The sequence below is a fragment of the Chelonia mydas genome, chromosome 16 (genome assembly GCF_015237465.2).
Source record: "Chelonia mydas isolate rCheMyd1 chromosome 16, rCheMyd1.pri.v2, whole genome shotgun sequence".
Taxonomy (NCBI): domain Eukaryota; kingdom Metazoa; phylum Chordata; order Testudines; family Cheloniidae; genus Chelonia; species Chelonia mydas.
In genome coordinates, this window is record NC_057857.1 from 14,809,224 (window position 1) to 14,835,668 (window position 26,445).

The 26,445-nt window shown below is 43.8% G+C and overlaps 1 protein-coding gene across 8 annotated transcripts in view; it reads left to right on the forward strand.

Moving 5' to 3' along the window:
* Positions 1-355: 355 nt before the first annotated feature.
* NUP214 (nucleoporin 214) overlaps positions 356-26,445 on the forward strand; it is a 77,030-nt gene continuing 50,940 nt past the window's right edge. For 2 of the 8 annotated variants that reach the window (XM_043530676.1, XM_043530678.1), the window contains exons 1-17: positions 467-642; positions 3,107-3,302; positions 4,711-4,862; positions 6,125-6,329; positions 7,187-7,257; positions 7,613-7,676; positions 8,890-8,993; positions 9,597-9,703; positions 10,239-10,305; positions 10,917-11,043; positions 13,834-13,995; positions 15,164-15,641; positions 17,365-17,540; positions 18,709-18,800; positions 19,410-19,499; positions 20,298-20,447; positions 20,715-20,873. In XM_043530676.1, coding sequence (XP_043386611.1) covers positions 601-642; positions 3,107-3,302; positions 4,711-4,862; positions 6,125-6,329; positions 7,187-7,257; positions 7,613-7,676; positions 8,890-8,993; positions 9,597-9,703; positions 10,239-10,305; positions 10,917-11,043; positions 13,834-13,995; positions 15,164-15,641; positions 17,365-17,540; positions 18,709-18,800; positions 19,410-19,499; positions 20,298-20,447; positions 20,715-20,873 — 2,442 coding nt within the window. In that variant the 5' untranslated portion in view covers positions 467-600. Of the gene's footprint in view, positions 643-3,106; positions 3,303-4,710; positions 4,863-6,124; positions 6,330-7,186; positions 7,258-7,612; positions 7,677-8,889; positions 8,994-9,596; positions 9,704-10,238; positions 10,306-10,916; positions 11,044-13,833; positions 13,996-15,163; positions 15,642-17,364; positions 17,541-18,708; positions 18,801-19,409; positions 19,500-20,297; positions 20,448-20,714; positions 20,874-25,924; positions 25,949-26,445 lie in introns of those variants that run through there. The other 6 variants (XM_043530677.1, XM_043530679.1, XM_007061048.4 and 3 more) reach the window with 5 other exon arrangements.

Here is a 26,445-nt window from a genome sequence, read left to right on the forward strand (position 1 = left end):
TTTAAGGGGGAGTAGTCGAAAGTGTTTTGTAGGCTCTAAAATGCCCATTAGGGTGATATAAACACATGCACTTGTACTACCTTACAACTGCACCTGAACTCTCTCTACGCTGCTTTTCCAGCCCCCCGCAGCTTAACAAGGGAGCCAGGCGGAGATGAAATCTCCCTGCTACCTTGTTCTAGTGCTGGGGGCCAGGAGAAGGGGTGCGCTTCCGGATTTGCAGTGTAATAAGACTCAGCTGTGCTCAGGAAGGAAGTCTCTCGCCTCACTGTGTGACCGGTAGGTGGCGGGAGCCTGGACTGTTTCCTCTGGGCGCTGTACAAACCAACGGTGCCTGACCCGCAGAGCGGACGGCTCCCCCGGCTCCTTTGGCCACGCCCCTGCCTGTCAAAGCTCCCACCCCCAGGCATTAGGCCCCGCCCCTCAATCTTAAACCTCCGTCTAGGCTTCTTTCTCCCTGCGCCAGAGGCGCTACCATAGAGCGCTGCGGCGAGAGCGGCTCAATGGCCGCCGGAAGCGGAAACGCCCGCTCAGGTCCCTGCGCAGCCCCGGGGCGGGGAGGAGGCGCCGAGCGGTTGGCGCCCGCGCTGAGCCGGAGCCATGGGGGACGATATGGACGTGGTCCCCGAGCGGGAGATGAAGGTGCGGGAGGGCTGTCGGGTTTGGGGGCCCGGTGCGGAGCATAGGGGCTGCGGGAGGACGCCTGGCGGGGGCCTGGTGGGCCCTGGGGCGGGAGGGAGTCGACCCCTGCGTTGGGCCCCCAGGGGGTTGTAGGAGGGAGTTGCTGGGGTGGGGGGAGAGGGGAGCCTGTGTTCCGGGGTGCGGAGCTACGCGGGGGGAGGGAGCTGGGGGGGATTGTTAAGGTGGACGAGGGGGGGCTGTGTTCCGGGGGTGGGGAGCTGGGGTGGGGGGATTGTTGGGGTGGACGGGGGGGGCTGTGTTCCGGGGGTGGGGAGCTGGGGGGGGGGATTGTTGGGGGGTGTGTGTGTTCCAGGGGCGGGGAGCTGGGGGGGGGGTGGTGGCAGCCTGTCACCCAGCCCAGCAGCTGTCCCCTCTTCCAGTGTTCAGACGTATCCTCTTCATCGGCCCCAGTCATCCCCCTCTCCCCTATATAGGGGGAGCCCTGGAACTGGGACCCTAGGCTGTCAGGGTCCATGTTACTCACTGGACCAAGGCGAGCACCGCGCATGGGGCGGCCTGGGCGGCTGGTTCTCTTTCCAGGCACGAGCTAAGCCAGCTTCCCTCATAGAGCTTGGTAGCAAGGCTGGTTATTTAGTTGACACATTGCTGCGTATGGCAGGATGCAGTTGCTTCCTCAGTTTTCCATGCCCAGGGGTATCGAGTTAGACACCTGTATCTATTTTTAAGCACTTTACTAAGTGCCTAAGGGACGGGGACACCTAAATAAGTGGTCTGATTTTTTTTGCAGGGGTGTGGGGCACCCACAAGTGCCTTTTACATCAGCAGGTGCTGGGGCAGTAGTTCTCAGACTTTTGTACTGGTGACCCCTTTCACACAGCAAGCCTTTGAGTGCAATCCCCCCATATAAAGTAAAAACACTTTTAAATATATTTAACACCATTGTAAATGCTGGATGCAAAGCGGGGTTTGGGGTGGAGGCTGACAACTTGTGACCCCCCCATGTAATACCCTTGCGACCTCCTGAGGGGCCCCAACCCCCAGTTTGGAGAGCTCCTGTGCTAGGGTGACCAGATAGCAAGTGTGAAAAATTAGGACGGGGGGAAAATAGGTGGCTATATAAGACAAAGCCCTGAATAGTGGGACTGTTCCTATAAAATCAGGACATCTGGTCACCCTAGTGAGTGGTCAGTATCCTCCCTCTCCCAGTCAGGCAGTTTGTTTAGATGCCTAACGTTAGGCACCACCATTACATTTTGAAACATTGGTTTGTGTGTGTTTTTATGTTAACCTATTTGGGAGTGAGACTGGAATCCTAAACAGAACCCCTGTTTTCTGCGTAGTCATAATGTTACCATTAAGTTCTGTGTCCAATCAATCAGCATTTATATGTAGCTTTAAAATTTTATGGTTTGTAATCACCTTTTTTCCTATTTTTCTGTTTCCTGTGATGCAGAAGCCCAATGCAAACAATGGGTGTGTGTGTGTGATATTACACGCAAACTACTGCCAAATGCACGAAGTAAACATTCAAGGGGGAGAGGGGAGAAGGCGGGGGATTTTTTTCCTACTGTTTTGGGTATAGTTATCTTAAGTGTTACTACAATAGCAGGTAAAAATATATTCAGACACGTATACCACTCTTAAGTTGACAGTGTCCCCTAACTGTCACTCTGACTCTAGTAGCCATGACACACAGGTTTTTTTCAAATGGAAGATATGTGCTACCTTCTAGGAAAGTCTTCATGTTCTCAAAATGCTGCCAATTAGTGCCAAGTATATTAAGGATTATCAAACTTTGGAAAAAAAATATACCTGTCAGGAATTAAAATGGTGACTTCCTAATTTATTTGTAAACAGTGAAAAGAAGTGGTCCATTTTAGGACACCTGATAGAAAAATACTTTTAAAAAGATGCTTGAAAATAACTTGGCGCTCAAGCTGCAAAGTAGATAAAGTGAAGAAGAAATGATTTAGTAGACCTCTCTGAGAGAGATTTCATTATCCTGTTGAAAAGGCACCTGTTACTGTTTGTGGTTAAAGTGTTTCATGAGATTAATAACAGCCTTTCCTATTCTGCATTACTTATCTCACCAATACCAAATGTACTGAGTGAAGTCCCTGGCCCATTTGTTTATAGATAATTCATGGAACTATCACTCTCTGTATATTTAAAAAAATCTGGAAGTGATTGTAACAAATAATTTTTCCTTGGGTCAGTTTTAGGGTCAATATTTTTGTTGTTGTGGTCTGTAAACTGTTCAAAATCATTTTCAGGAGCTCGTGGTTTGGCAACCATGTGGGAAGTAACAATTGAGAGGCTGTATGTATAGTAGTGGGAAAGTGTAAAGTGCTTTTTAATGAGTTCAGTTTCTCCAGGTGTAAGTGAAACTCAGTTTTCTGTCCCCTTCCCTGCCCCACATATATACAACTAGAATTGCTTTTTAACTCTATTATTTTTATGACAGGATTTTCAGTTCAGAGCGTTGAAGAAGGTCCGAATATTTGATGCTCCTGACGAACTCCCTAAAGAACGTTCCAGTCTCCTTGCCATCTCGAACAAATATGGGCTAGTCTTTGCTGGTGGAGCAACTGGCCTGCAGATCTTTCACACTAAAAACCTTCTCATGCAGAATCAAGCAGGAGAAGATCGCAATAAAATTGGTAAGCTATTTTTAAATTATTGCTGTACAGTGAAGGGAGCTGCATTTGGAAGGTCTGTGACATAGTTGATTAGTCTACTCGTGCCACATTCCATTTGATACAGGCCTGGCTGTGGTGATCCATGAATTTGTGACTACCAGGCTTCATTATTTGAATTTGTTGTATTTAGGAACGAGGCAACATATGCTGATGCAACTCCAGCTGATACAAGATGCAGCAGTTGTCCGCTTTGCAATATAAATGGCTGGGAACGTGTTATCAGGATACCGTACTCTCCGCCCGGGCTCCCCAGTGAATAAATTCCTGTTCAGTTTTTCCTTCCTGACATTCAAAGTCCTCCATGGGATTGACTTTAGCTTCTGGAGAGAATGGTGTTTTGTGCACAACCATGATCTCTTGTGACAGCTGCGGTCAATCAGGACAATAGTGAACCTGTGAACTCACTTAGGGAGGCTTGTGAGAGCAGGAGATAGAATTTTCACAGGAGCTCAACCTAGATTGTGGAACTCTCTCCAGTAAAAGAGATGAGTCATCACAAAACTACCACTTTCAGACCTCAGTGCAAAAGTAATTTCTTCAATTTAATTTTCCCTCAGTAACTTCTTCATAAATTACCTAACACACCCTCTTGCTCATGTAAACAAACCTATAAATTCATCAAGCTGTTTTTCCTTAGAGGTGGTTGTTAGTATCTGAATGTCTCCCAAGTAATTAAAAGTACAATCGTGATGTGTGCCATATAAGTACGTTCTTTCACCTGAGAAGCGTTACCAGACTCCTAGCTCTGACAGTTGATATTCACAGGAATTTAGAAGTTGCCTGGCTATATCAAATCAAATCATCCATTTGATCCAGTATCTGGTCTCTGATAAAGGTCAGGACCGGATGCTGTAAGGAATATTGTCTTCCTCTCATTTCTGTGATTCTGATGCCATATCTTAGCCTCAAAAGTAATGAGACCTGCTGGGATATTATCCATCAAATTTAAAAAAAATTGTCATGTTCAATTTGATCTGTGCTATCTGACCCTTCCAGTAATTTGTGTATTAAAATTTACAACCAGGTAGATGTAAGTCTCAGCCTCTTCAGTTTTAGGGCAATCGACATGCCAAGATCCAGAACAAGGAAATTCCTCAAAAACCTTTAATTAGAAATGTCCCTCTTCAAGATAGTTAAGCATCCAAAAAATTATTCAGACTTGACTTATGGAAAGTGGAGTACATGTCTCTACGCATCTTTTAGAATTAGTCTGCAGTGTTTAGCTTTACATGAATGCACTTTAGGTTACCAGGTGGCATCTGTATTTACTTTTCTTAATAATTCTGCTTAAAGTGACTCACTTACTTTTGACAGTTTTCTAAGAGTGACCGCTCCATACTTCCCTCTTCTGTTTCCTTTTGTTTTTAAGTTGAAAATGTTCAAAGTATATTGGTTCCTATGAAGTTTCCTGTGCATCACCTGGCTCTGAGCTGTGATAACCTCACACTGTCTGTCTGCATGACATCCAGTGAGTTTGGTTCCTTCATTGGCTTTTTTGATGTCCGCGTGTTCTCAAATCAGGTAAGGTACATACAAACAGATGTACAAATTTCACCTTGAAAGGGAGCATTTGATGGCAGAAAGGGGATATCTCAAAATGTTTTCCTGGGTGTCCAAAGTAGAGTATGCTTTGTAGGTAAAGAAATGTGAGGTTTATTCAATAACTTTTCAATTAAAATCTGCTTTAGTTTCCCCATCTGTAAAATGAGGTTATTCGTCTACCTCATAGGGCTGTTGTGAGGATCTCACAACTGATGTTTAAACAGCCCTGTGAATAAGAAAAGTGCCAAATATTAATAGCCCCACCTCTGACTTGGAATGTGGTAATTCAAACTCCTGCTTGTACGCTAGCCCTGTCTGCTGTGCTAAGCAGTGTTTGTGATTGTCCCTGTTTGTTTGCTATTGCATAGCTGTAATTTCTCTCTGAATAAGGAACGTGTTGAAAGAAAAGATGAAATCGTTATCCAGAAAAAATTCTACTGCAGTAGTGTTAAAAAATGACTTATTTTGGCCTTGTTCAATTATTCCACATGACATTTTGTATAGTTTACTGCTTGCTTTGCATCAAGTATCATGGGCTTGCATGTTAGAGTGCTGAAGACTGAACTTTAGTATTGACTGTGAGCCCCCAGTACAGGGAGCAGTATTTCCACAGCTGCTCTACTGGCTTTTAAAATGCTCTACTGGCATTATCAGGTGGTTTAGGTCCAAATATAGATTTAAAAAAAAAACCTAAAAAAACCCCAATTATTGAATGCCAGAAACAATGACAATATTTGATCTTGTGCAGTGCTGAACATACTTAAACAAATATTAATCCGTTTGCAGTGACATTTTTATATTCTGGCTAAACAATGTGCTCATACTTTTACACATTCCCCTCATTGTTCGCAACCCAGCCATTGCAGCACTGTAGAATAGGAAAGGGAAACAGACAAGAAATCAACAGTGAAACTAATTCTCTCCCTCCTCTTCCCCCCTTCCCCCCCCAATTAACCTATATGGTGAAAAAATAAACTCAATATTTAAAATTCTTAGTAATCTGGAGAAATTAACATGACACAAGGAAAGAATTTTTAAATAAATACATAACTTTTAACCTAAACATGTCACTTTAACTTGCATTAAATCTTGGTTTGTGTGCTGTAGCAGTCAGTGTTTTTTTCCTACATCGCAATTGTTACAGTACAGCAAGGCCAAATAGTTATGGATTATGAGTTTGGGAGAACTTGTTTGCACACTGAATTTATGGGCTGAGGCATTCATTTATTTTCTCTTAAAAGGCTAAACAGCAGAAACGTCCATTTGCTTATCATAAACTGGCCAAAGACTCAGGCAGCATGGCAATGGTCTGTGATCTGAAGTGGAACCCTGCTAGCCCCTCCATGGTCGCTGTCTGTCTGTCCGATGGTAGCATCTCTGTCCTGCAGGTCACAGAGTCTGTGAAAGTGTATGCCACTCTTCCATCCTCGGTGGCTGTTACATCAGGTGGGTGACCCAACTCTGACTTAGTGATAATTTATAAAGATGGAAGATGCTGTAAAGAGTGTGGAAGTGTAGATGTCACTAGAGAGACGGGCGTATTTGCCTTTACAACAATTTAAAAATCTTCTCCTGGGGAGCAAATGGAGTTAAACTTAAATAAAACTTAATTATATTCCAGTAACGGTTTTCTAAATTTTTTTTTCATGATCTTCTTTGAGCAGCCCACTTTGAGAATTAGAGCTAAATGTTTCTGACAAAAGATTACATTGTATCAGGCCTTCAATATCGCTTGAGGGAAAGGCGCATTATTGCAGGTAAAATAGAATTGTTTCCCTGCGTTTTTCAGTTTCATCAGCGCTCGAGGAACTTTGTCTTCTGTGATGTGGAGTGCAAGCAAGCAGAATTGGTGTTTTGCAAGCATTCTCCAGACTTCTAGCCCAGATGAGGCCTGGTTCAAACACACATTGCACTGGTTTTACAAAAGTTGTGATTTTTAAATTGATTTAGTTAAATCAATGCAACTTTGTGGCTACTCTTAAATCACAGGATTTTCACCAGTTTAAACCACTGCAAGTTTGTGTGTAGCCAGACTCTAAGGCAGATATGCAGAAAGTTAAATGTTGCTGAAATTTTAATTAATCTGAGCCATGGAGCCTCTTTGGACTCATCTTTCTGCATTGCGATATGGTGGTGAAAGTGGATGGAATCCACAAGAGAGGACAACTTCAGTAGGATCGGTTGTTTGGCTCTAGTTTGAGTGGTATTTAGTTTACTGATGCTGTCACTGGGAAGTCCTGTAAGTGTTCAATTCTTCCACTGCCATTCTATTTTGTGCTGATAAAACCCTCTTGTTTACTTAGTGTGCTGGAGCCCCAAAGGAAAGCAACTGGCTGTAGGGAAACAAAATGGCACTGTGGTCCAGTATCTGCCTGTAAGTTTTTGTTTGCAGTAATTCATTATGTTTCTTTTCACTGACTTCTAATTAGCTTTAATTTTGCCTTTCATCAGCATGTGGCTATTGATATTGGGAGCATAGTGTAGGTAGTACAGTGCCTTTCATATGAGACTTTCCAAGCACGTCATAAACATTAAGCATCTCAGTCTGCCTTTGAGAGAGGTATTGGGACATCTGCTGCTGCTGAAATGCAAGGGTCTCTGAGGAGGAATGTGGCAGCTGTTTAAAAAGGACCTGTAGCACCCTAAAAACAACTCTTTGGGATCTGCAAAACTCCTGATGGGGGTTGTTAGTGTTCTTATTTCTGAAAGAGGAATTCTTTTTCTTTCAGAGCCTGCAGGAGAAAAAAGTAATTCCCTGTCCTCCGTTTTATGACTCAGATAATCCTGTTAAAGGTACAGTATTTCTTCTTTTTTTTTTTTTTGACTTCCATTAAAATGTCATGTCCATGTCATGTCCTCTTTAAGTTGATTCTTGTTGGTGCTAAGGTACTTAAGGATGTGCCAGCATTTCTGCCATAGACACCTTTTTTGGGGGTGTGTGGGGGGGGTTAATTTGGTAATAAAAACTGCCTCCAGGCCAAAATTTAATATACAAGGTCTTGTTTCAGTTGGACATTCATATGTAGAAATAAAGCATGAACTTTTAAACAGTGAGGATAATTAACCATTGGAACAACTCATAAAAGGTTTTGGTGGATTTGCCATCACTAAAAATTTTTAAGTCAAGATTGGCTGTTTTTCTAAAAGATATGCTCTAGGTCAAACAGGAATTAGTTCAGGGAAGTCCCATGATCTGTGTTATACAGGAGGTCAGGCTATATAATCACAATGGTGTCTTCCGGCATCATATTCTATGAATATTCAAGCATTTAAAAAACTGTTAAATGTTTTTTTAAAATGAATACAAGCTGCTTTTTAATGCACATGCAAAAAAATTAAATAATTAAAACGTTAAGATGAATTTGGGCGATGCACCTTAGTGGTGGGGGGAAAAGTAGCTCCTGTGCATATCTAGGGTTTCTAACATGTGCATTAGGTCAATGTGTGATGACAACTTTTAAGATGGACTGTACTTTCTAAAGGCTGCAATTACATTTTGCCATGGAGATTTCCAGACACTTCATGAGAGAACTGACCTTATTTTATTCATAATTTTCCTTATTTCATAATAAAATTCAAATCACCACTACAAAACTACATTCAGAACTTTCTAATACTGATGCAAATGCAGAAAATTTAGAGTTAAAGCTTCAACTCCATCATTAGTGTGTGAAGACAATGGTGTGTTCTTGCCCACAGTGTACCAAGGCACAGTAGACTGGCCCAGGTACGTGCCTCAGCTTTGTTTCTGAATTTCCTCACATCAAGTTGGTCTCCTAATGTCACTCAAACACTTCTTGTATGTTGTCTGCTAGATGACATGTAGTTGGTTAGGTAGCGCATTAGAAGTTGTCTTCGTCCTACTGCGGAGGTGTAAACCATCCCTATGAGATTTACAATGTCACAGTGGCATTCGAGTTTGGTTTTAGTTGCACATAGTACACAATATCCAAGGCAGTGCTCCTTTAAGATGTCTCTGGATGATGATTATTCATTTTTCTTCCAGTCCTGGATGTGCTTTGGGTTGGCACCTATGTGTTCACTATAGTTTACGCTGCTGCTGATGGGACCTTGGAAACATCCCCAGAGGTGGTGATGGCCATATTGCCTGTAAGTGCTAGGAAGTCTCAACTTTATTTTTCTCATTTTAAGGATTTTATGCTAATGAATGTGATGGTAGCACTGTTTGTTCTTCTGACCTGCTTATTAGTGTCCTATGTTCTTTTTATTGTTCTCGTTAGCATCAAATAGAGGTTCCAGTATCAAACTCAATTCTGAAGCTTAATGATTTAGTGGCAAAAAATTGAAGTAGGGTCCAATAGGGAAGAAATCAGTATCCCATTTTCTATTGAGATTAGACTGTGGCAGACCTTTTGAGGTCTCCAAGTTAATAGGACTTAAGTCCTGCGTATCAGGTGCTCTGGAAGGTAACCTTGTGGTTTATCACAGTGGGCTACCGAGAGACTGTTTTTTGTACCCTCCTGCTGTATGCAATACCAAATTGTACCCTCCTAGGACTGTTTGTGTAGAGTGATTGCTCCTGCGCACTTTACACAGTTGGACCCGATTAACTTTGTAATGATCTGAGCATATTTCTAAGAAGTGTAATGTAATTATATTCTCTAGGTATGCCTATTTGTATGAGAAGCTGACTTAACTTGCTTTAATGGAAGCTAAATTGAATGTCAATTTCTGTTCCTCCGGTCTCTGCAGAAAAAGGAAGAGAAACGACCAGAGAAGTTTGTGAATTTTATGGAGCCTTGCTATGGTAGCTGCACCGAGAGACAGCATCATTACTTTCTCAACTATGTTGAGGAGTGGTGAGTGTAGAGACCTATGACCAAGTCTTCAGCTCTTTATACATGGGTCAAAAGAAATGATCAATTTCTCAGTTTTTGGGTGGTAAAAATGTATAATATGCCATAAATGCACAAAGGTTTTTAAAGTCGTGCTTTCCACTAAGAATGAAACCTATGCTTTAAGTGGTGCATGGCTTTTAGATTTTTCTGTTCACAGGTCTGTGTTGAATATGTTATGCCCTGTTTGTTAAACTATTTATTTCTGTTCCATCACAAATGGCTTAGAATAATGATGTTGCATGAGTATCTTGTCTCATCACCTCTGACAAAGGAACTGAACTCCTGACTGCTAATGACACCTGTTTAGAACGATGAAGAGTTCCCTGTATTTCTCCCCTGTCTTTTACCACTTGAGCATGACAAATCAGTTTCATTCTGGATTCATATAGCATGCAATATGTATTTGGGATGCCCATTACAATAGTATGGGCTGAGGAACTCTATATGTGTTGTCATCATATTTGGACTTAACACTGTTTTGGTTCTATACTTAAAGGGATCTAGTCCTGGCAGCGTCGGCAGCTTCCACAGAAGTCAGCATTCTCTCTAGACAAGCGGACCAGGTAACCTTCCTTTCTGCTGCACTTAGCTTTCCTGGAAAAGATACATTTAGTTATCTGGATATCAAAATCTGAGGGCTAGAGAATGCTTATCTCAGAGTTGACCCATTTGATATACATAGACTCTTAAGATGAAAGGAAATTTTTATTACATCCTTGCCTTGCTTATGAGCCAGAAAGTAGACGACTGTACTGAAGCATAGCAGGTAATGAGCAAAGTGCCAAAGGGCTATATGGCATCAGTGGCTTTGTGCCAGTTTAACATCCTGAATCGCTTTTCACCATGGTGACTTTAGTCTTGCTGAGCTCATTAGTTTAACTTTAAACTTAAAGTGAACTCATTCCAGAAAATGTAAGTACCATATGTAAAAGTCACTCAGGAATTTGTGAAGGTTTTTGATATTTGTAGGATTTTTTTTTTTAATCTGGCAAATTTTGACAGATGTAGCCCATCTTGTTGCTATCTATTCTTTCTAAATCTTTGGCTAACATTCCAAAGCCAGGCTATCCAGAGTTCATGTGCAAGGTATTTGTGCTTTTCTGCAGCTTGTTCCCAGCATGAGTGAGAGTGCTGAAAATCACAGAACAGTAGCAAAAATATTCTTTCTTTCCAGAACAACTGGGAATCGTGGGTTCTAGAAGATTCCAGCAGAGCAGAACTTCCTGTGACAGATAAGAATGATGACACCTTACCAGTAGGTGTTGCCATAGATTACACCAGTAACATGCCAATACCTATCAGTAAGTCTATCTGCTTGTTTTGTTTACTGGGGAATACTATTAATAATAGCAACTCAGATATCTTCTGGGGAGTGGTAGGGTGATAGAACGGCCATACTGAGTAAGACCAAAGGTCCATCTTAGCCCAGTATCCTGTCTTCTGACAGTGGCCAATGTCAGATGCCCCAGAGGGAATGAACAGAACAGGTAATCATTGAGTGTTCCCTCGCCTGTCACCCATTCCCAGCTTCTGGCAGACAGAGGCTAGGGACACCATCACTGCCCATCCTGGCTAATAGCCATTGATGGACCTATCCTCCATGAATTTATCTAGTTCATTTTTGAACCCTGTTATAGTCTTGGCCTTCACAACATCCTCTGGCAAAGAGTTCCACAAGGTTGACTGTGTGTTGTGTGAAACTTTTGTTGTTTTAAATCTGCTGCCTATTCATTTCATTTGGTGACCCCTAGTTCTTGTGTTATGGGGAGTACATAACACTTCCTTATTTACTTTCTCCACACCAGTCATGATTTTATAGACCTCTGTCATATCCCCCCCTTAGTCGTCTCTTTTCCAAGATGAAAAGTCCCAGTCTTATTAATCTCTCCTCATATGGCAGCAGTTCCATATGCCTAATCATTTTTGTTGCCCTTTTCTGAACCTTTTCCAACTCCAACATATCTTTTTTGAAATGGGGCCACCACATCTGCACGCAGTATTCAAGATGTGGGTGTACCATGGATTTATATAGAGGCAATATGATATTTTCTGTCTTATTGTTTGTCCCTTTCTTAATGATTCCCAACATTCTATTTGCTTTTTTGACTGCCACTGCACATTGAGTGGATGTTTTCAGAGAACTATCCACAATGACTCCAAGATCTTTCTTGAGTGGTAACAGCTAATTTAGGCCCCATGATTGTATATGTATAGTTGGGATTACGTTTTCCAATGTGCGTTACTTTGCATTTATCGGTGTCCTGAGAGGTTACATCTTGACCAGGGCTCTGGTACAGTTCAGCATCTAGTTTGTCTAATTAAAGAAGCTCTTAGTAACCTGGGACTCAGCAATCGTCAATATATAACTTATGTGCTTTGTTTCCATCACCTCCTCAGTTGATGGAATTGAGATGATATTGGGTTTGAAACTACCTGTAGTGTTTCACTCCAGTATTGCCTGTAAAAGTGCTTGGCGTGCTCTTGTAGCAGAGTTGTTCCTGCAGGGCTCTTTTCTTATATAATTTGCATTGATCTAAAGGAAAAGCAGGCTAATTCCACAACCAGGCAAATGCATGGTTCGTAAATGCCTAGGAATCGGCTCTGCATTAAAGCAAAAGGCCTGACCTGGCTTTGTACCCTACTGTGCTCTAGGTACAGCCAGTTACATTGTTGCTATAGCTTCTGCTCTGCCTGAAGGCTCCTCAGCTTCTGTCTCTGACAAGGTGCTTTGAAGATATAATGACACCACTGTGCTGTATCTTGATGGATTTTGAAAACCTTCTCTCAAAGCACAGAGTGAGACTGAAATGGAGGAGCCGTTGGGCAGAGCAGAAGGTAGGGACAAGCTGCGTGTAGAACACAGCAGGATGCCAGTTAACTGAGAACAGCAGTAGCCTTTATGGTAGCGACAGGCTATGGTACGCAATTTGTGTTTAATGCAGAATTGGATCTGAAGCATTCTGTGTGTTAATCCAGACACTTATTGGATTAAGGAATCTACTGGAGCAGCTTCTTTAGGTCCATGTCTCTCGTCTCAGGATTCAGCTATCTCTTCAGAGAATGCTACACATTCCATACCCTCCCCACTTAACCCAATCAGCTCCTTTTTGGCTGCGCTTAGTCTTGCTTTATCCACTCTCTGATACTTCCCAGGAGTCGGGAACTGTCCCTAGGGAGGTGCAGGGCCCGGGACAAATTCGCCTGTATGGGTCCCCTATGGGGCAGGGGGAATGCTGGGTCTCCCCCAGGGGCCCTTTTTGGGGTGGAGGGATGGAGCCAGGGGTGCGCTGGTGGTGGCGGTGGGGTCGAGGAGGCTTACCTGGAGTAAGGCCCACCCACGGTGGTCAGGGGTGCCTGTCCGCTGGGTGAGGATGCTGCTCCTGCCCAGCCTGGGCTGGGACCCCCACATTCCCCGGCCTCCGCATTTGAATAATGGTGGGGCCAGGGTGGGCACGTGGGGCGGGGGAGCTGTGATGGCGAAGTGTGGGGCCCCCTAAAGCATGGGGCCCGGAGAGGTCGCCGCAATTCGCCCTACCCAAGGGACGGCTCTGCCAGGCGTACCCAGAGTTGTGAGGTACCTCACGACCACCTTCCTATAGCATGAGGAAGCTTTGTCTGTGCGTGCAGGGGGTCAGCTCTCCAGTTCCACCAGCCGCAGACAATACAAGCACTCCCCTCTAGGCATACAGGTTAGCGATGGGCATGCTGCAACCACTGAGCCCTCCAAGTGTCTCCTTGGAGTGTCCCTGGATTCACTGGATAGTCACACATTCGCTGCTTCCAAAGAAACAGTGCACTCCAACTTACAGTTTCACCTCGGATCACCGCTCCGCTTAACACTTACATGTATTTATACTGAAATCAAGTATAAGTTTATTTAATAATGAATAGAGAGTCAAGAGATAGCAAGTAGAACTATTGGAAGCAAATGGTTACATATAAAAAAAAATCATAGTACATGTTCTAGAGAATAAGTAGCTTTGATATGAGATGGTAAGAGAGTCAAGTATGAGGGATTTGGGGTGATGATGGTGGCAATGAAGGCAGGTGACTTTGACAGTGTCATTAGCCTGCTGTGTGGTCTTTTGCAGGTGATGAGAAGACCCTCCCTGCAGCTCCAGTTCTAATATTGCTCTCTACGGATGGAGTGCTGTGTCCATTTTACATGATCAATCAAAACCCAGGTGTCCGATCGCTCATAGTGACCCCAGACCAACTGTCAATAGAAGGGGAGAGAGCACCAAAAGCAGCAGGTGGGTGCTACCATGTGTGGGGAAGAGGCTTTTGCTTTAATTTGTGGCACTTGGAAATACTTAGCTGTTAAGCTTGCTATCCAGGTAGTTAGAGGGGGACCGCCAGGAGGCTTTTGTGGAATAAAACAAGCCTGTGCCCCAGCATATAGCATGTAGTAACCAGCTCATGATGGTTTCCATGCTCAAGGTTCCATTCCACCAGCTGTGTAAATGTACATAGGGAACCCAAAGCATTTCTCAAACTGTACACTTATACCCAGTCACTTTTGGGGTACAGGGCTGCAACTATGTGGCAAACCAACTGCCATAACCTGTATCTTTCAAGAAGGCATCTTGGGCACTCTCGTTGTGGTGTTATGTATCATTGGTGTTGCAGTAGCACTTATGACCTCCCCAGTCATGGGTCCCATTGTGCTAGATACTGTACAAACACGGAACAAAAAGAGTGCCTGTCCTAAATAACTTTTGTGTTCTTCCCATATGTTGTTTCTTCATGGGGCCGTGACATGCATTAGATGCTTTGTTTGTGATCATGAGGGCTTATTGAAACAGGTTTCGGATCAACTGCAACAATAGCATTGGAAAACTGGTGGGAAGTAAATAGTCTAATAGGCATGTTGAGCATATTACAGTGTGTGTAAAATGTAGATTAGGGGGCTCCTTGTGCCATCCTGGGCAGATTAATTCATTCTCTGTTTCACTTCCCTATATACATGGAGTGATGTTTCAGTGCAAAGCTACCAGTTTCTTTTTTAAATCTACACATTTGTTTTTTTACCGCTTGGAACAATATGCCTTAATTTGGCATTATGCCTCTCTTTGCATCCATAGTAGACTTGTGCGCTGGCAGGCTGCTTTATATGGGATGAAACACACCACATCAAAACTGATGGAGAAATGGTGAAGCCTTTTCACTGGAAATTCCAGACTGAATTAATTCAGAATGGCTTGGGAAAATGGTAGTATCGAGCAGGTCTTGGGCTTTGTCCATTCAATATCTCAGCGGCTTGACTTGGAGACTGAAACCCCTTCCTCCCTGTCATTTTGTGGTGATGTCAGTCTCTGTAGTGTGATTGAATTTTACTGTCCACAATGAACAGTATTTGGCTTGCAATACTTCCTTCCTTTAATGATAGAATACTAACTTGGTCCAATTGTTTTTCTTCAGGAAGTACTGCTACAACCCCGACCACCCCTCCTGCTCCTTCAAAGTTTGAAACTGCACCAGTTGTCACTCCTGCCTCAGATCCTCTTGCTCCTGCATCTTCAGCCTCTTGTGTGCTTTCTGCTGGCGGTGGAGCAGCCACTTTTTCCTTTACATCTTCAGCTGTAAAGACATCTGGCTCTATGTCTGGGGACCCCCCACCATATCCATTTGCATCAGATGTCTCCAAGCAAGCTCTGGGTTCCAGTCTAACTGGAGCAGCTGCTTTCTCTTTCTCTTCTGTTTCTTCCAAAGCTTCCATGATTCCTTCCCCCGCTGCAGGCCCCATGGCAGCTACAGCCAACTCCTTCTCTTTTGGATCTACAAATTTTAAACCAGCTACAGACAGTGCACCTGTGCCACCACTGTCTACCACATCTGCCGGACAGAAACCATGTTTCACCCCTACAGCATCTACTGTCAAAGTAAACCTAAGCGAGAAGTAAGTACAGGCTGATGGCTTATTTGAAGGGTGGGCAGTGCTTAAACCAGTTTGGGAATGTATAGCATATGGTGATAGTTACTAAGATCACACAGCTGTTACCAGTTTGTGATTTTTCTAGGGGGATCCTCTATACTCCAGATGGAGTCCTAAGGAAAGCCTTCTCTACCCAAGGCTTTGTCATAGATATGAGGTTGGAATAGTGGAGTTGTCATAGGTTGTATTCATAAAGCAGCAAAACTTGCACAGCACCAGCTTGCGATATACCTAGTGCTTTTATCTCTTTTTTTTCATAATCTTGTCTCTTGGTTTTGTTAACTTTAATACTAGTCAAAGGTACCAATTTAACACCATCGCAATTTGAAATTCTCTGTGTCCAGAGCAGGTACAGAATGGGTAGTAGCAGTGCAGGCTTCCTCCACTGTTTGCTCGTGTGCCTCACCCCTGACCTAGCGGTGAGAGAGTAATTTGTTTTCTAGGTCCCTATCATTCTTTTCTCTCTACTGAGCCTTTCAATGAGAGGTAACAGTGTTTTTTTTATGCTGACATTTGTTCATTGAGAACTGGACCTGAGACCTCCAAACTCACTTCACTCAAGCAATTGGAGGATAACTGCTTCTGATCAGCATCCATATGAATTGGATTTGAGTCACCGGTGCAAAGAGTTATTGTCTCCAAAGCCCACTGTCTGTCTCCACAGATATTTAATTCCCTTAACTCACTCTGTTGGTTTTAAAGGGAAGAGACTAGAACACCAAGGGAAATGTTAATTGAAGCTGGGGTTTAATGAGATCAGTTCTTTATATTTGTATAAGGAAATTTCTAATGGTTCTAAGAATTATTTTTAAATTAGAAAATCTACTTCCACTAAGATCTCTGGCTGTAGCTTTTAAAGCTTCTTTAAAGTTAATGTTAAAGACAAACAAGGTGATCAATTCCTGAATCAGCTGAATATTCATCTCGAGTGCTGGTCCTGGTTTTTAAGCTAAATGGAAGTTCCTGTTCTCCTGCAGCATTTGCCTTTTAAAAGTAATACTTGACAGACCTTACAGTGTCAGCACTAGTTTCATTTGATGTATAGCTCAGGTTTTAAGGCTGCTGGTTATTAATTTTCCTCTGTGCCTGGTGTAACTGGGGGTGGGATGATTCCTAGAACGGAGCAATTCCCTGATCCAGAGCTGACTCCTACACAGCTCTGGCAGTTCTGTGGGGAAATAGTCTCCACACAGTTCTGCTCTGGTGGTTGAGGCAGCAGGAGCCAAGTATCAGATAACCTTCACCAAGACCATTCTCCTTCATGACATTGTCTGTGCAGTTACCCATTATAGCAGCCACAAGCCGTGCCATGTGAGCCACGGAACCTTCTCAGAATAGATTGTCTGGGTTACACATGCCTCTTGAATCCAACATTCTGGGACGAGGTGTAAAAGCCCCCGTTCGGTGACTGTCCCTGAGTCCACTTTGTCCTTTCACCAATTTTCCATCCTCTGAAAACACCACCTGCTCCTTCTGCTGTGCAGTCTCGTCCATATTCCCTGAATGGCTTCTTCCCGTCTTCACTCCCAGCTAGAACCATACTTGGTATCTGGATATTGAGTCCCAGTACTGATTCAGAAAGTTGAAAAACTGTCTCCTCTTTAGATGTTAATGCTTTATTTTGGGTATATAAGAGTAAATTATGTCCAGTTCAGGGTGCTGAAATATTTGCCCTTTTGTCTTTCAGGTTCACTGCCATAGACACATCTGCTTCTGCTGGCAGCAGCAGTCACAACAGCTCCACGATGTTTTCATTCTCCACTACCTCCAAACCTATTCCTGGAGGGCCCCTAAGCCAGTCCACACCACTCTCAGCTTCACCTGCCACCCCAATGAAGGCATCCACTCCTGTGTCTGCAACAAGTATGACATTGAGGCTAAGGCTAGATTCTTTTTTTTTTTTTTTTGCAAATTTCTATCTTACCAGGTATAAAGTGAGCATGAGAGGTTTTCTCTGTGCTGCTTTCAGCTAGTGCAGATTGGGAGACTTCAGGAACCATAGCCCATCTTTAAACTGCAAACTATATAGTGCAATGAGCATAATACTGGAACTGGAAGGGTTTCCCCTTTGCCCCTCATTCCCCACAGGGATAACTATTCATTGTCTCAAGTAACCTATTTAGCTTCTTAGAGACTAACAAATTTATTTGAGCATAAGCTTTCATAAGCTACAGCTCACTTCATCGGATGCATTCAGTACTCCTTTTCTTTTTGCGGATACAGACTAACACGGCTGCTACTCTAAAACCTATTTAGCTTCGTATCTTCACCTAGAAGCTGTTGCGCCTTCAGTGGACTAATTCAGCTCATTATATTGCCAAAATGTGTTTGCTCTGCTGCAGTGACTTAATGCATTACCTTCCATCTCTAATGGCCAGAGTTCAAACTGATCACAAACGAAATTAAACTAAATCTCATCCTGTTAACAAGTTAATGTTATTCCATTTCTCATATTATCATGTGATTAGCTGTCTCTGGCAGGAGTTGTCCAGGATTGAAATTGCCAGGGTGGTAGAGATCAGACTTGAAAAGTAGTAAACTCTGTCTAGCATTGGACGAAGGGATGCCACATGTTAATACTGAGTAGTAGTATTAGCAGAGCTCTTGCAGTTGGGAAGGAGGAATTCTTGAGGAGCACCTACCTGTTCTGTAGCTAGTCTAGCCATTGGTCTCGCTTTCATGAGCGTCAAAGTTCATCCAAACTACTCCCACAAATAAAAAGTGTGGGTGGAATTTGGGGAACGTGCTTGCCAGACTGGAACCTGTTCTTCAGTTCCAAGTCATCTGTCCTGTGTCTGAGGTCTGGGCGCAAGGGTACTGGATTAGGCTTGTAGAACCTTGCTGACTTGATGTAGATTGATGCGTCATTTTAGGGGGGTGGACTTGTTGAAATGCGCTGTTAGGGTTTGTACCCTTCCTTCTAGTGATCAGAATGTCCCCAACAGTGGGCATGTCCCATCTCCAATGATCAACCTGTTTTTTAGAGAACTATATGTGTTTGTCTATAGTTATTTTTCTCTTTAAATTCTAGTGGCGCGGCCTGCTCAGAATGTGCCTGCAGCATCTAATCTACTGAAGACAGCCAGAATCACCCCTCCTGCAACAAAATCAAGCTCTATTCAGGTTAAGAGAACTTGAGCAGATTATGCAGGAGCTGAGAAATTTCACTGACCTGTGATTTACTTTAGTCGTGGACTGATTTAATGCTGTTAGGTCAAGGGACCAGTGAACTGAGATCTAAGTCTCAAACTATCAAAATTAGAATGATATGCTATCTAATTTTGGGAAGCTGGAGCTCTGACATGGTTTGGAGTCTGATGTAATAAACAGAGCTATAACTAATGCTTTGTGCTGTGTGGAAATGTGGAATCACATCTTTTTATCAGCAGAAAGATGTAATTCCTTGAAAATTCTGAGCTGCTTTGAATATTTAACAATATTAGAAAATATAGTTAAAGGGATAACTCCAAGTGGTGCATAAAGATTTAGCCATGATTTCCAACAGCTTGAATATGTTCAGTGTGGTTAAATCTCCGCAGTGTTGTTTGAACGCTTAGATATCATTTTCAGTTTATTGTTTAGATGAACATTTGTGCTTGTGAGAGTTGTTCCATAGGACAGTTTATGCATCTTAAATTACTTTATACACAAACTATTTCTAGCAGCAGATGTTGGTTGGTAATAAAGATTTTCATTTTGATAAGTTTACATTCTCAACACCTGGCTTTCTAGGGAAGGTCAGCATTGTCCAGCGCTGGTTTAGAAAAACAGGTCCATCAGTGGAAGGATTCGGACCCTGTCATAGCAGGAATCAGAGAGGAGGTGAGATTTTCAAGGATTTTTGTCTTCCAACTTCTAAAAATATCACTGTACAGGCGTGTGGTCATCTGTCACTCTTTCATATTCCATTAGTGTCCTTCATTACTTAAGCATCAGAGGGGTAGCCGTGTTAGTCTGGATCTGTAAAAGCGGCAAAGAGTCCTGTGGCACCTTATAGACTGACAGACGTATTGGAGCATAAGTTTTCGTGGGTGAATACCCACTTCATGCATGCTGCATCCAGCGAAGTGGGCATTCACCCAAGAAAGCTTATGCTCCAATACGTCTGTTAGCCTATAAGGTGCCGCAGGACTCTCTGCTGCCTCTTCAGTACTTAGTTACCGTGGGAGATCTTTCCATTGTACTCTGAACCACTTCTTTAAATACTGTCACCCCTGTTTGGCTGCTTAAGCTGCTAGCATTAAATTCATGTTGGGAATATAGGGCTCTCTTCCTTGGGTTGGAAGGGAATGCAAGAGACCTGCCTTTATTGTCTGTAAATTATCATGCATTCATGGCTGAATAAATATATTAGCCAGCCCCAAAGCAGTAACATTTGTTCCAGAAGCAGTCATGTCACAATGAGAAAAGGAGGACTTGTGGCACCTTAGAGACTAACCAATTTATTTGAGCATGAGCTTTCGTGAGAGCTGTAGCTCACGAAAGCTCATGCTCAGATAGATTGGTTAGTCTCTAAGGTGCCACAAGTCCTCCTTTTCTTTTTGCGAATACAGACTAACACGGCTGTTACTCTGAAACATGTCACAATGGTTGAACTTTCTTTACCCTCTGGCTCTGTAGATTGCCCATTTCCAAAAGGAGATGGAAGAGCTGAAGGCCCGAACTTCTAATGCCTGTTTCCAAGTCGGCACTGCTGAGGAGATGAAGAAGCTGCGGACAGAGTCTCATGACCTTCACACCTTTCTCTTAGAGATTAAAGAGACAACAGAGGTAAGTAGCACACCAGAACTTCTCCCAAATGTTTATGCATTGGTTGAGACCTTCAAGACTAGCATTTGGGGGTACACGTCTTTGCTTAACCTGTTAAGTGTTGAACTATATAGCTGAGATGTCTGGATGTGCTGCTTCAGTGTGTGTGGGCATACCCAGTTGTTCCTGAAAGTGAACACTTTTGCTGAAACGCAAATGGGTACTGATGCGAACGGCACCGTTAAGGTCTTTCGTTGAGATCTGGCTCATCTCTTCATCTGTTCACAGTCCCTACATGGAGATATCAGCATTCTGAAGACGACCCTGCTGGAGGGCTTTGCTGGGGTGGAAGATGCTAGAGAACAGAACGAGAGAAATCATAACTTGGGATATTTACATCTGCTGTATAAGAAACCATTGGACCCCAAAAGTGAAGCACAACTTCAGGTATAAAGCCTGCTCACTAATTTTAAACTGGAGTTTTAAAATAAAATGCGACTAATTGAGGCTTGAATGTAGCTTGCCCAGAAGCTTTGACCTGCCACACTCATGTTGCTTCAGCACAGTGTAACAACAGTATGATTTAATAGTGTCTCAAAGTACTCAACGATCTCAAAGTACTTTGCAGACATTACACTCCTAACACTGCTATGTGTAGATGGGGGGGAACCAGAGACCTGCAGAAGTGAAGTGACCTGCCCAAGATCAGAGTCAATGGCAGAGCTGCAAATAGAGCTCCTGACTCCCAGTACCCTAGTCTAACCAATAATGGTTACTTAAGTGAATTTTTTTGGCAAGTGCCAGTTAATTTTTTTTTTTTTTTTAGCACTTCATAAAACCTTTTCAGAATAATTTTTATCTTTAGCAAATGCTTTGCAGAGCAATTTGATGATTTATAATGGCTTACAATATTGTGGTTAATTTCATGGATGGCAGAGCATAAAACTAAATGGTGTTCTAAATGCCTGATTGCAATGGAAAATTTCCCAAAATACTCAAAAGGCTTTGAAAGAGATAAAAGAAACCAGCATAAAGTACATCTCCCCTCCAGGCAATTTCCTAAAGTATCTCTGGGAGATTTTACTGTATTAAGTTTATGTATCATTGTGGGCCAGGGATTATATGTTCTACCATGGGGAATGGTGACCACAGCCGTCCAGCAACTAAAAACAGTGTGTGTGTGGGGGGGTGGTGATTAGGTAAATTCATTCCGATTGTAGCACTGCTAGAGAGATACTACCACCTGGAGAGGCTAGCATATACTGGTTTAAACTGGATTATCCAGAGGTTAACAGACAAAGAAAGGACTTTTGCATAAATAGCCTGAGGTTTAAATTGACTCAGGGCCTGCTTTCTGATCCAGCAAATGGATAGAACCTACTCTCCAAGGCGGGCTGGGAAGGGCTGCAAGGATTTTCCTATGAAGGTACCGTAAGACTGATAGGTGACCTCTGATGAGCTTTCTAGCATCCATATAGGAACTTTGTAGTTTTCAGTAATGCTTTCATTGTAAGAATAATTATGCTTGCTTAGAAAGAGCGGTGTGGTAATTTATAACTGGGGGGCAGTTAACCTGTTCATAGCCTTTGGAGAGAAAGCAAAGTGCAGATGCAGGCCTCTCTGTGCAGTCTGGCTTGCTGGGGAACTCGGTGATCAGGGAACTGCTCAGCTTGAACAAACCCCAGTTGGGAGGGGGAGCGACGCATGTCTCCACGCAAGAGGTGTGATGGCTTATAGCCGGAAACCTGAGAGTGGTGCCCTTACTGGGCCATGGAGGGGGAATACAGGTACAGTTGCCCTGAACTATGACAAGTACATCAGGGAAAGTAAAATAAGTGTGTGCTATAATTGTGATACTTATCTAGTTCTTGGTTCCCTATAGTCAAAGCATGCTCATCTCAGGGAGTGTGACTAGGCAGTTGAGGGTACCTTTTTGTGTTATAGTAATTTTAAAATGGTTTTGTGCTACTAAAAATTAATGGTATGGTAGTTAGTGTCACATCAGAGTGTGCCACTTTGCATGCAATTTCAGATTTCTGTTAAAGGGAAAATATCTGCCTTCCTAATTCACAGTATTGCATGTTTGTATGTAGTCCTTATATAGAGAGACACATTTTGTTTTTGGTATAGTGTTCATTGCTGACATGGGGCCTGTTGGAATCCCATCCAGGACCAGGAAAAGAAAATGTTCTATACATATATTTATTCATATATTGCTGTATTGAAAATAATAGCCACTTTCTCCTTCAGATTTTACTAAAATTCCCCTGGGTGCTGTAGATTCTTTCATGGTCCAACTTGCCTTGTTTCTCCATTTTGCAAAGTAGCATGTGTGACTTTAAAGGTATGACAACCTGGTTTTAAGAGCTGACTGCACAGACCTTGAAAAAAGAACATGGGGAAGGATGGCAGAAGGGGAGAGAAGCAGGAAAATTGAGACAGGAGTAAGGACAGAGGATTTTCAGCTAAACTCTCTGAAAGAGAGTCTGCCTCCCATCTTCTTGATACTTTTTGTCTGTGAAACTTTGCTTAGTCAGTGCCATTCTCACATCTCCTGGGTGCAGAATGTTAGCATAAGACGAGCTTTTAGCAGAGTTTTAAAGATCATGGGGTTTCTTTGATGTTTGAACACATCAACTCACTCACCTGAGAGCTGTTGCTACATTAGTGCTCATAGTCACAAGACGGAGGAGTTGTGCTTTTCACGGTATGTGTACGCTACGAAATTAGGTCGATTTTATAGAAGTCGATTTTTAGAAAGCGATTTTATACAGTCGATTGTGTATGTCCCCACTAAGCGCAATGGGTCGGCGGAGTGCGTCCTCAATACAGCAGCTAGCATCAACTCATGGAGTGGTGCACTGTGGGTAGCTATCACACAGTTCCCGCTGCCCATTGGAATTCTGGGTTAAGCTCCCAATGCCTGATGCGGCGAAAACATTGTCGCAGGTGGTTTTGGGTACATATCGTCAGTCTCCCCTCTCACTCCTTGAAAGCAACGGCAAACAATCATGTTGCGCCTTTATTTCCTGGGTTACCTGTGCAGACGCCATAGCACGGCAAGCATGGAGCCCGCTCATCTCAGCGCTGCTGTTGTGAGCATTGTAAACACCTCACGTATTATCCTGCAATATGTTCAGTACCTGGCTAGGAGACGCCAGCACGAAGACTATTGTGAGGAGGACATGGACACAGACATTCCTGAAAGCATGGGCTGTGGCAATTTGGGACATCGTGGTGGCAGTGGGGCTGCTTGATACAGTGGAATGCCGATTCTGGGCCCGGCAAACAAGCACAGAATGGTGGGACCGCATACTGTTGCAGGTCTGGGATGATTCCCAGTGGCTGCGAAACTTTCGCATGAGTAAGGCCACTTTCATGGAACTTCTTGAGTTGCTTTCCCCCACCCTGAAGCGCAGGAATACCAGGATGAGACCTGCCCTGACAGTTGAGAAACAAGTGGCGATAGCCCTGTGGAAGCTTGCAACACCTGACTGCTACAGGTCAGTCAGGAATCAGTTTGAAGTGGGCAAATCTACTATGGGAGCTGCTGTGATCCAAGTAGCCAAGGCAATTGGAGACCTTCTGCTAGTAAGGGTATTGACTCTGAGAAATGTGCAGGTCATAGTGGATGGCTTTGCTGCAATGGGATTCCCTAGCTGTGGTGGGGCAATAGATGGAACGCATATCCCTATCTTGGCACTGGATTACCTTGCCAACCAGTACATAAACTGCAAGGGGTACTTCTCAATGTGCTGCAAGCACTGGTGGATCACAAGGGACGTTTCACTGACTTCAACATGAGGTGGCCGGGAAAGGTGCCTGACGCTCGCATCTTTAGCAGCTCCGGACTGTTCGAACAGCTGCAAGAAGGGACTGACTTCCCAGACCAGAAAATTACCGTTGAGGATGTTGAAATGCCTATAGTTTTTCTTGGGGACCCAGCTTACCCCTTGCTCCCAAGGCTCATGAAGCCGTACGCAGTAGTAGGGAGCAGTTCAACTATAGGCTGAGCAAGTGCAGAATGGTGGTAGAATGTGCCTTTGGATGTTTAAAAGCTCTCTGGTGCGATTTACTGACTAGGTTAGACCTCAGCGCAACCAATATTCCCATTGTTATTGCTGCTTGCTGTGTGCTCCATAATATCTGTGAGAGTAATGGGGAGACGTTTATGGCGAGGTTGAGGCAAATGGCCTGGCGGCCAGTTTTGAACAGCCAGACACCAGGGCGATTAGAAGAGCACAGCTAGGCATGCTGCGCATCAGAGAGGCTTTGAAAAACAGTTTCATGACTGGCCAGGCTACAGTGTGACAGTTGTGTGTTTTTCTCGTCAATGCAAAACTGCCCCCTTTGTTGAATTTACTTCCCTGTAAGCCAATCCCCCTTCCACCACAGCTGGCAAAGGAAATAAAGTCCCTATTGTTTTGAATCCATGCAGTCTTTCGGGAGATCACTGACAAGGTAGCCCGGGTGGGGTGGGGGTGAGGGGGGGAGGGAAGGACAAGGCCACATTGCTTATTGTAGCCACACTACAAATCAAAGCTGTTTGAATCACAGCCTTCTGTTGCTTGGGCCATCCTCTGGAGTGGCTGTGTACCTGGAGGGGGCTCCCCCCAACCCCCCGCATTCTTGGGCGTCTGGGTATGGAACTTGGCGAGGAAAGCAGGCAGTTATACAATGGATGCAGCGGCGGACTGTGCTCTTGTATGCTCACTGTATGCTTTCCTGACCTCTGCCACCGAATGCCTCCATGCGTTCAGCTGTGCCCTATCAGTGCGGGAGGACTGCATGAGCTTGGAAAACGTCATCACGAGTATTTTTTTTTCGCCTTCTAATCTGCGATGACCTCAGGGACGGAGTTGATATGGGGAGCATAGAAACATTTGCACCTGCGGGGGGGATAAAAAGGGAGAGTAAAATTTAAGAAAATACATTTCTGAGAACAAAAGGGAGACTTTCACAGTGAATCAAGCAATTCACAGCAGACAGCACATGTGTTTTAGGTACAAGGTTGCATTTTGCCTTTTTATATTGAGTGCCTGCCGGTATGGTGACACATAACACACGGCTGGGCAACAGAATTCGGTTTCCAGGCTGCCATGGTAAGCCAAAGGGTACGCGGGGTTGGCTTCTTCTGCCTTCATAACATGTGGGAATGGTTTCAAATTGAAGCACCCTCCTTTCCTATAGGAGGCAATGCCAGTTGGGTTTGCTGTTTAAAAGGAGGGGCTGCGGTTTTGGGTTGGATGTGCAGCACACCCTTCCCCCCACTGTGTGACTGTTCTCCAGGATGATCCCTTTTAGCCAAGTGCAAACAGCCCAACATGAGTGGGGTCCTTTTACTGTTCCCTTACAAAAGTTCCCTTATTTCAACCAGGTGACCATGAATGATATCACTCTCCTGAGGCTGATACAGAAAGATAAAGACCGAATGTTGCTTGAATGCGACCAAAACCCAGGACCATTCGCTGCCATGCTTTGTGCTGCAATGATTCCAGACTACTTGCTACTGGCTTGGCATGGTAAAGTGTCCCATGGAGGACGAAATAAGGCAGCCCTCTCCAGAAACCTTCTGCAAAGGCTTTCAGAGTACCTCTAGGAGAGCTTGATGGAGATGTCCCTGGAGGATTCCTGCTCCATCCCCAGACAAGTTAATAGACTTTTCCCGTAGCTGTACTGGCCACGAATGCATCCCAATTCTTCAGGGCAAATCAGACTTTAAACACAATTGCTTTTAACCTCTGTAGTGTAGTTACAAATGTGCACTCACCAGAGGTGCCTTCTCCTCCGTCAGGGTCCAGGAACCTGCCTTGGGAGGGTATTGGCTCCAGGGTGATGAAAAGGTCCTGGCTGCTGGGGAGAACGGATTCTCCTCTTGCCTGCTGCGCATTCTCATTCTCCTCCTCTTCTTCCTCATCCACAAAATCCTCCTCCGTGTTGCGTGAGACTCCCCCCTTGTAGGTGTCCACGGACAGTGGTGGGCTACTGGTAGGGTCCCTCCCCCTAGAATGGCATGCAG